Genomic DNA, 10,438 nt, shown 5'->3' with positions numbered 1-10,438 from the left:
CGCCGCACTAACCCACGCGAGGAAAAAAGCGATTCTGAAGTTGGCTCCGTCCGCGTGCGCGGCTTGGCGGAGAGGGTGAATGTGGGGAGAGCGTATACGTCGACGACGCAGCCGCCGCCGCCCGATCGGATTGAGAGCGGCGCTGAAGCACGGCTTCGGTCGGGACGGCTGGGAAGAGAAAAAGAGAGGAGGTGTGCACCTCCTCTCCGCGTGTTTCTTCGCGTGCGCTCGCGTTTTCTCCTGCTGTCTGCTTCATATTTTTCGTCATAGCCCAGCTCCTCCCTCTCTCCCGCCGCGTTTTCCTTTGATAATCTGTGCAACGCCGGGCAGGTCTTTCCCGGCACCCCACGACGTCGCCGTTCTCCGACGTACCGAAAAAAGAAGCAGAGAAGAGTGGAGCTCACGGGGCGCAAGAGAACGAAAGCCGGGAGCGGAAAGCTGCACGGGGCGTTTTGTTTAGAACAGGGCCCGACGGTCGGAGAGGTGTATCTCGTCGTCGTTGCAATGACGTCGCCTGTCACGTGGCGCGAGGCTATTCTCAAGAGGCGGCGGGGTGAGCTACGATCTGGCAGTGAGGGGGAGCGGCCTTTTGGGCTGGGACGCGTCCCGCAAGGCTCTCACGCTGGCAGACAGGCGACATTGGAGAGTGCGGCGGAGAGAGAGAGAGGAAAAAATATGTCACGATTTGGAACCTGTCCCATAACTTCCGCGTGTGGGCTGCTTGGTGGTGTGATTCAGTCTGCCGAGATTGCTTAAGCTTGAGGCCTGAAGAGTGGAACCGACAGAGCGGGGTCTGTTCCTGCTCATCCGATGCCTCTTTGGCTCACAAATCGCTGGCACGGATAACCGAGCTCTGGAGTAGTATCGATAATCATGAAGGGCATTGGCTTCGGCTCGTTATGCATGCAATGTCATTATCGACGGCATCGGAATGGCAAATTCATTGTAGTAGCCGTGTTAGTTTCACAAGGAACCAATTCTTGTCGCAGATGTCGCAGACAGAAAAAAAAAAAAAGCCACGCTAGGTTGTATGCAGTTTTGTTAGCCATTTACACTTCCCCTCGTCTCTGCGAAGGTCAAACCAATGCTTGCGTATCATCAGCCGCATATGACCGAGCATCTAACCGAGGCATTCACATTGGCGCTTAGAACGTGCAGACACTGTGTGACGTGCATTGATATTATACTGTTCGGATCTTAGGATGAAAACATGCTTTTGTTTTTTTGCTGACGAAGGCAGTAATAAAGCCTTTACTGATATTCGCGTCTGCCTGGTATGTAGCCATACCTATGTATAATGTGGAATCTGTTCGTTTGTCGCAACGGTGCCAGATGAGCTGAAAAACGTGGGCTGGTGATCGATCCTAACGCGGCGACTCTTTAAGGGTCAAAGACAGCCTTCGGCCAACTCACTAGCAGTGTTGTCAAGCAGGCACAAATTTATGCAACCCAACACACGACGAGGGCCGCAGCCCTAAACTCAACCCGCTTATTGGGGACGGTGTATAAAAAAAAATAGAAAAACCCCAAACTCAGCACACAACTATTCAAAAGACCTTCGCCCTACTTCCATGACCGGCATCACCCCGCCAACCTGCCCTGAAAAAAAGAAGAGAACAGTGCGCCTGCGTGTGAGGACGTGGAGGGAGACGGTTGGTGACAAAAGCAGGGGTGCTTACCGCTGCTTTAATACGCTATTTAGAAGCGAAAAGCTTCACTGCACTAGGAAAACCAGTCGTCGTGTAGGCCGGAGAATGACCTTGAACGACTTTCAGCCAAACCACATTAGCCGTGTATGACTAAATGTGGTACAGTTATGGTGTCGAACCCTTGGCCCATGACCTTTAGTTGACCTCTGAGCCTTTGCCTCGGATCTTTGACATTGGGTGACCTTTGGGTTGACGTTAGACCTTAAGAAGATCCGATGGGGTGATGTGAAGCCACGCCATATCCGACGAAGGTGTTGTAAGACAATGTGATGCACTTCATCAGGCCCTCATCAGGCGTACTTAACACCCTAGAAGCTACTCAGAACCGCGCAGCACGTTACATAACCTCAAATTATGACAGATACTACAGCATCACCAGGATTAAATCAACACTCAATCTGCTACCACTTGAGAACCGTCGAAAAATCTCACGACTTTGCCTTCTTCATAAATTGTATTACAACTTTCCTTACCTCCGTGACTCATTACTCCTACTTCCCATCCGAACATCGCGTCGCCTCTTCAATTCCCTGAGTGTTCAGCGTTTACATGGTTCTACAATATCCTTCAATAAATCATTTCTACCTACAGCAATAGAAAATTGGAACCAGTTACCTGATCACATCGTAAACAAGCGTGACGCTAGTAAATTTAGAGACGCACTAATCGAACATTACATCAAATGAAAAAAACAACCTCATGCTTTGATTTTTACCATTTATTTTTTCTTGTGACTATTCCCTATTTAGCCTATCCGCCACCATGTATTGATTAGAACTGCATTTTAACATTTCACAGTGTATTCCAGATCCTTTTTGCATTGTGTTGTATTTTACTGTATTAACATTGTTATTCTCGTTACTTTGTATTTCAACTGTCCCCCCCCCCCCCCCCTTATGTAATGCCCGAAAAGGGCCTTTAAGGGTACAATGAATGAATGAATGAATGAATGAATGAATGAATGAATGAATGAATGAATGAATGAATGAATGAATGAATAGCCACATGATCGTGTGGGTATACCACATAGAACGGCTGTCGCGAGCGTGTAGCGGAGCTGCCATGGACGAGCCTCAGACGCTTAGCAAGCGTGCTTGCTTTTCGCTGAATTCCAGGGTTAGCCTAGCTAAGCCACTGCCAATATTTTTGGTTTCCTGATGCGGGAAAAAATAAAAAAGAATAATTAAAATTAAATATTTAACACATGGTTAGGTTCGCGTTAACATGGCATGTTTTCCAACAAGCCGCTGTGAGGAACGAGGCTGGCAGTATGAGCCAGCAAAGTCAGCCAGAAATAATACGCACTATATGCAGGACAGGCTGCAGGTGGCATCGCTGGCGTGCAGCAGTTTTCGCTCATAGAGATGAAACGAAGTCACAAACAGCACGTGTACAACGAAGGCCTTCAAAATAAAGCAAAAAAGTTGCTATGCCGCCTGCCTAATTATCAACGTCGTACCGCGGTGGGCAGCAATATAGAAACGTTGATTGACAACTGGATCGCTCCACAAGGAGTGAAACAAAACACGACACGAAAGTTCTATACTCCGTTAAGAGGGCGTCTTTCCAGCTCGCAATCAGGTAACGGCATTGACTGATATTAAATGTCCGAGTCGAGCACGAAATGTGGTACGTGTGCATGCGTGGAAGGATCACTAAGAAATATAAAATAATGATTGCAAAACCGTGCCGCTTATAAATTTATAACAAGCTATTTCGTTTCTTATTTTCCTTTTTTTTGTCGGTTTTTTTTTTATATGGGGCGCGCAATTCTCTGTATTGCTATGTCAGGTGTACGTGAATCCAAGCCACCTAAAAGCGAACAGCAGGCACTGCATACGCGGTGGCATAGATAGAGTATCTAATGCCAATTTAAAAACAATAAATACAGATCTTAAAAGTTTTATTGGCAGTAAGGAAATACACGTATGTGTATCCTGCATATGCCACTGCAATTCCCGAAAACTAAGCGCTGCTCTTCGCAACTGTAGACTGCTTAGGCAAACAAGATAAGTGCAGAAAAAGACAATGCGCTCAAAACAACCGCCTTCTACTCGCGTACATGGTTACTTTCATTTCTGCTGTAAAGGCGAGTTTAGTCCTTGAATAATATATAGCGTCTTTGTGTAAAAACCGAGCGCATATGCCTACCGAGTACATGTCGTTGGGGTGTGCTCTTTGCGCACGTGATGGAGTAATTAAGAACGTCAGGAAAAGGGCGAACATTTCCAGGTAGAAACTCAAACGGCGAAAGCTGCAGATAAAGAGTTTTTCGGATGTTCTCACATGGCCTTTGATTTTGCCTAGCGTCCTGCGGTGCATGCACTTCGTTTACTACCTCCCAACGAATACGAAGGCGGCGCTGATTTTACTGACAAATCTGCTCTCGCGCGTTGAACCGCAAGAAAGAAATGAGAAATGGCACACACACACATTTTCCGGCCGATAACGACTCTTTCATAGCAGACAGGACGATACCACCTTTTAAACGAATGAAATCATGTGTGTTTCCATTCATTCACTCGCGTTCTTTTACTCAATAGACCCGTTCGACTACGACTGCGCGATATCAAACGCACCACAAAGAGGTGCCAACCGTTCTCGCATTCCGCGCACGAAGCGAAGGGACAGCTACAGCTGTCTGCTTCCAGGGGAAGGGGGAGGGGGGGGCGATAAGCAAGCGTGCATTGAAGCTGTAACACAGTGTGAGGCATCACAGCCTGCTCAACGCCTCGGATTCCTTGATCACACTTGACCAAGAAAACAAAGTATATACATCCACCGAAACGGGAGAGACCGAAGCGAGCAGTATAGACGGCGGCGGAAGGCGGCGACAAACGTGGGGAGAAAGCGCATTCAGAAATCTTTAAACGAGTGTTCGTGCCGGGAATAAACGGAGCTAGCGGGCGGCCTGGCGTCTCCTAGTCCTTTAAATGAAGAAGAAAAGAAGGGGAAAAGAATGAAGGGGGAAGGAAGAGGGGTGAAACTGATTTGACACTGGCCTTTCATTGTGAGGACAGGAAACTCAATTCCGGGCACATCGCACCCAGCGCCAACACTCCTCTTCTTCTGTGGCCTTTCGCGGCCTCTGCCTTCGCTGTGGCCTCCGTTCTCATTTATACCGGCTGGGCGAAGGAGGACTCTCTGCTCCGCCGTTGCAGTGAAGGGAGAAAAACCATTACACCTTTATTTATAAGACCACGCACGATTGGGCAGGGAAAAAGAAAGAGGGATGTCCGGAAACAGCGGGGAAATTTCCTTTCACTTTCCTCTCTTTTTTTCCCTAGCTTCCCGCAACTGGAGTCGCGGCTGTGGAGGGAGGGCGGTAAGGCGTGTGAAGGTGGGGGAAGAACGGCTTGACACGAAGCGGGTGAACATATAGTGGGAAGGGGGGGGGGGGGGGGGGGGGGCACACGTTTACCCCGGCGCACCCAGGCAGCCGGCCGGCCTACGCGGAGGTCACGTAATCGCCTCCGAAGTGCGAGGAAATGGGATGAACTGGGAGAAGCCGAAATTAAATCTCGACCGAACCATTTGCGAGGAGATTCGCACCGATGCTTTCACGCGCGCTTTCCTGTCCCTTTTTACCGCGTCGTGTAAAGACCTTAAGTCAGGGAATGGAAAAACAGGAATGCAGAGAGGAAGATGGAGCGCATAGGGCCAGAGTGAAGAGACAAAGTGGTGCATGCGCAGTTGCGCCTTCACGCTGAAAGGAATAAGAAATCAAGATCGCTTGAGTTGCGCAGCTCAACCGGGGAAGTAAACAAGACGTTTCCTGCACGGACTGCGGTGAAATATTGAAGCTGCTTGCACAAGGACTCACGCGCAAAGGCGCTTGTCCGCGTAGCAGCGGAAAACCGATAACAGATACGATAAACAAAGAGAGGCCCTTTCCTTTATCTTCCTCCTTCGATGACAAGTGCCTTCGCTGTCGCCCCCCCCCCCCTTTTTTTTTGCCGGGTTTCTCATTTGGTCAACAGACCCATCATGTGGCCATCGTTCGATGAAGCTTCCACTCAGAGACGTGCGGAATGCACAAGCCACGGACCCTATACACGAACGGCGATTGTAGAATATAGCTAAAAGCTGTTGAAAGTTTTTGTTTTTAATACCATTTTAGCCAGTCCAGCAAAAAAAAAAAGCTCGTCGCCTGCTCGTTTGTAGCAGCGAGCATTTTTTTCGAATATATGACGCAGCACTCTGCCCACCGAGACGGTACGCTTGGTGGAACAAGGAAAACATGGCACGGAGCTGATGGAGGTTGCATCAAATATGGACATTGGACCATGCCATTCGAAGACGCCCATTTACAGTCGAAGTCCCAGTGCCCATTGCTGGAAGACCCAAAAGTGAAGAATGGAATTGTGTCACAGGAGAGTACAGGACAAATGAAAAGGAGGGAAGCAGAAGAAGATATCAGTGGCGCCACCTGTCTTTTGGCCGGAAAGGTTCTGATGGCAGCATTGTTTCGACTTTTTTTCAAGCGCCAGTGCGGTCGTAAGAGAGAGCACGTCCATTTTCGATCGCAGCATGCTTGCATGAAGGAAGCCAGTTTCATAGAGGCGCGCTGACAAGGTCATAACCAGTTTAACGTCATGCTATAAGTCCAGTTTGTCTTCGGATGTGAGTGAAATTACGCAGACATCTTAATTTTAATTGTGACTGGCCTGGTCACTATAGCCGGATACGACTATATGTAGTCGGGTATAGTCGAATACAGTGGCGTCGACTGACCCTCATGACCTCGCGGTAACCCTCACTTCAAGGAGGCACACGCCAGTCGTCTGCAATGTGACGCTAGGGGATTAACAGCGACGTCATGGCGATCGGTCGACGACTTTGGCAGGGTGGCCTCCTTTAAAGGGAATTCGCCACTGAGTTCTTGAGTTGAATCCGACTATAGTTGAGCATGCGGGAATACGAAATAGCCAAAGTACTTGATTTAGGTCAGCTGAATTCGTATTGCTGAACTAACTAAATTCGGGCTTTACTATTACGGAACTGAACTGCTTAACAATTGGGTTGAGAACACACTGAAGTGGCAACAGGTGTTAAAAATTATTCCTGCTTTATGGCCTACTCGTAGACTGTGTACTCGGCGCATAATTTTCTCACGCCTTTGATCGCACACTTTAGCTGAATTTATTTTGTTATGCAATTCGAACACACACGTCTTTAGTGCAACTAACGAGCCAGGCAAAGTCCACTGTAAATTATTTTGTTCTTCATATTTCTCTGAAAACTGCAAGGCCAAACAGAAAACCACATGCATTGAGAACGTCGAGAGTTCCTCTTCCCGTTACAATTCAATTTAGTCCAACTAGAGCCCCATAAGTGTCCTAATTCACTACATGCATTCGGCAGCGCACATTGTGTTTCGAGGCAGACGACCAGCTGAAACCGAAAAAATGCAGCGCACCTCGGTTTTCAATGAACATTGGGGTTTAAGTCTGAGTCATCAGCAGGGTACGTACGAGAGCGTAAAAGAAAAAAAAAGTACAAGGGGGGAGATAGAGAGTACGGCACCGCTGGGACGCCCTGATCGATATGACGAGCGCGAAAGCCAGGGAAAGCGGAAAAACAACTCGCTCACGCGACTAACTTTAGCAACTCACAGCTGCGACGAAGCGCGGCTCGCGACGTCAGCGAGGCTCGCACGGAACAGGTTTGCATGCAGGAGTGTAGCGGGTGCACTTTCAGAAGAATACAGTTAGTAGTTGCAGGCGGCTAGTGCTGTACACAAGGCCTACGGGGGGAAGGGTCTCATTCTTGGTGGTCACCTGAACCGCGCCGTGAAGGAAGGAAGGACTTGAAAGAAGGGAGCACTTAGAAAGAAGTGCAGGTAAGGGTTGCGCAAGGTGTAGGGCGTGCTTCGCGCGAAGTTAGTTGCTGTTCCGAATCGAATAAGCTGAGTCTATTGCTTCCAGCAGTAGCCACTGCTCGAAGCACTCGGCAGCAGTTAGAAACGTAAATAAATGACAACAGGAAGCTCGGTGACTTACGCTAGAGCTGGAAGGCAGGGTGATGTAAGTACAGTCCTGTTCCTGTGTGTTCATTATGACGTGTACTAGTAAGGCGCACTACCACTGCATAGACTAGGTCTTATACTCCTGATGTTTTCGCTGTGCACGTGTAGAACCGTGGTTTGTAGCGTATAGGGGGGATAGACTGTATACGACTCGAGATAAACACGATAGATACATTTAGTATAGGGGGACCCTATGGCTCAGGGGGACAGGTAACATCGGTGCACCAGTGCGCAGGCGCAGGACAATAATTCCACATGGGTTATTGTTTTGCGCGTGCTCACTGTCGCCCTGTTATTCCCCTATCGCCCTAATCGCTAGGGTCCGCCTATCCCAAAGCCTTTGTTATAGCGTGCAGCACTGTTTGTTATGGTACTGGCCACGAGTTCGACTTTTACTTCGGTATCAATATTTCGCCGCACACTTTGTTTGCCTGAAAAGAAATATTCTATTATGCGCGGATGAAGCCACGTGCGGCGACCAAATTGAGGCAGCGAGCGGGGAGGCTTATATAAGCTTGTTTTGCGGCCAGCATGAGAGCGGATTATGCAAGGAAGACTCGAACGTGGGCATGCAAGTCCGATAAAGAGGTTTTAAGGTGTGCACTTACTCTGGTCATGAAGTCCACGTTTATTTCATCAGTTGCTACAAATTAATGTTAGGATTCAAATTCCCCGCTGAACACCATCGATAAAATCAGTTGCTTTATTCGACACGTAACTAACATGAGGGATGAGCCAAAAACGAGAGACCAGAACTACTAAAGAAAACGCACTGTGTTTCACCACAAATGCAGCCAGGCAAAAAGCACCTTCTGAGCCTATACAAGCCGATGAATGCCTTTCATACGTTGCATAAAGTAACACCGCCCCTTTTTTCTCGCTAAACTACGAATCCATAGATAAAAAAATAGGAATGAAATAGAAACTTCGAGGGGTTCAACATCAGTGAGGAGCTCCGATAGACACGGCGGAGCCGCCCCTAACCGACACCAGGTGGCGGTGAAGGTCAGAGCTAAAGAGCCTCATGGCATGACGCCACTTAGTTTGACACCCGGCCTACATACTAAGACGAAATCAGAGGCTAACGGCTCCGCATAGCATCATTCGCCTTTAGATCAGACTCAAGTCTTAAACTTGCCGTTCCCGTATCCCACAAAAAATGTGCAAGCAAAAGGCAAAGCTCAGTAAGAAGAAATGAAACAAAACAACAAGGAACCAAAGGCTCTATTTCACCCCGAATCAAGCACACTTTCATCTTTCTTGCAGCATTTGCCCCAGCAACCAAGAACAAACAGAACGAAGGAAACGAGGAAGGACAATGGGTCATAAGGAACACCACAATGAGTGACACATATGAGAGATTCGGAAATGTATAAACATGCCAACGTCTTTCTTTCTTCCTTTTCCTCTTCTTTTTTTACACACACACACACAAATAGGAAAGATTCGTTACAGGGCTGAGAATGTGGAAAACGGGTTTTGTTTTTGTTCGTTAGTTGACGTTGCAGCGACGCTGCGGGAACAGCGGTAGTGTCATCAAACGGGCGTCTCGTTCGGGAAGGAGCCCTTGCGGCCTTTGACCGGCGTGGCGGGCGGTTTGGAGTTTGGTGATTCCGGGGGCGTGGTCTTGGCCGGGCTCTCCTTGGAGGTGAAGCGTCCCAGGAGTGACTTCTTGCTTCCTTTGTCCTTCTTGGCCGACAGGGAGTTCGAACGCTACGTTTGAGAAGAGCGCGTCACATTTTATGCAGTTATTCTTATGGCGTTGTGTTTTATTTTTGCAGACAACACTTGGCACAAAGGACATGTTGCCAGAATGTGCATGCCTCCAGCCGATATTTTACGAGCACGCCAGATTCCGCCACTGAGAGTTATGTACGTCGGATTAAGTTAGCGCTACTCAAGGCAAACACAAGAAAGGATCACAGAACAAATAGCTGGCTTTTCTGATGTTTGTCATTTTGTGCTAACTTCATCATACTGAGAAGCGCACCTACTAGCGCTGCAGGAAGGCCTACCGATTATTTACATCTGTTTGAACTGGGGATAGTTGCTAGACAACATGCCTTCAATTATAACACCCCATCTTACTGGCCCTCGCTTACCGGTTCATAGTGTCCGCTTGAGAAACGACCAGTTGCGAATACAAGAACGTGCTCTTTAGCACAATCGCCGGTGATCACTGCCCACCCGCTGTGACAAAAAGTAGTGTGTTGGTGCCCCTAAATAATTCGCAGGACCAATGCATGTCCCCACGTTTACAACACTAATGTTACGTCCGTGACCGAAATTGTCCGGAAGCTTTCAGCTTCAAGCAAGGAATTACAACTCCCGTAGAAATCCGGCTACACAAAAACAGCTGTGTCATTGCTTGTTCGCGCAACAGCTCATACAAAATAAAAAGCAAATCCTAACGTTTTCTGGCTCTGTCGTAAGTTCAAAATAAAGATACAGATTGCCAGTTATTTTAACAGCTTGCATACCTCAGAAGTGCGACACCTACCCACGCGGTAAGTGCTGCGAATGAACACGTATCGCTGTGACGCATCTTGAGTAAGTACAGAACCGGAGAGTCTCGGAAACAAAGCAAATGTTAGGCATCTTGATAGTTGTACCCCACATTACTTTAAGCATAAACTGTAAATAAATTTGTCGTTCTGAATAACACATTGAAACGTGAAACTCAGAATCTTGAGCGTTTGTA

The 10,438-nt window shown here is 48.0% G+C and overlaps 1 protein-coding gene across 1 annotated transcript in view; it reads right to left on the bottom strand.

Moving 5' to 3' along the window:
* Nucleotides 1-8,653: 8,653 nt before the first annotated feature.
* Nucleotides 8,654-10,438, bottom strand: part of LOC144129224 (uncharacterized) — a 57,885-nt gene continuing 56,100 nt past the window's right edge. The window contains exon 21 of the mRNA XM_077663218.1: nucleotides 8,654-9,450. Coding sequence (XP_077519344.1) covers nucleotides 9,274-9,450 — 177 coding nt within the window. The 3' untranslated portion in view covers nucleotides 8,654-9,273. The remainder of the gene's footprint in view (nucleotides 9,451-10,438) is intronic.

The sequence above is a fragment of the Amblyomma americanum genome, chromosome 4 (assembly GCF_052857255.1).
Source record: "Amblyomma americanum isolate KBUSLIRL-KWMA chromosome 4, ASM5285725v1, whole genome shotgun sequence".
Taxonomy (NCBI): domain Eukaryota; kingdom Metazoa; phylum Arthropoda; class Arachnida; order Ixodida; family Ixodidae; genus Amblyomma; species Amblyomma americanum.
This window is presented reverse-complemented; position numbering and strand designations above follow the sequence as displayed.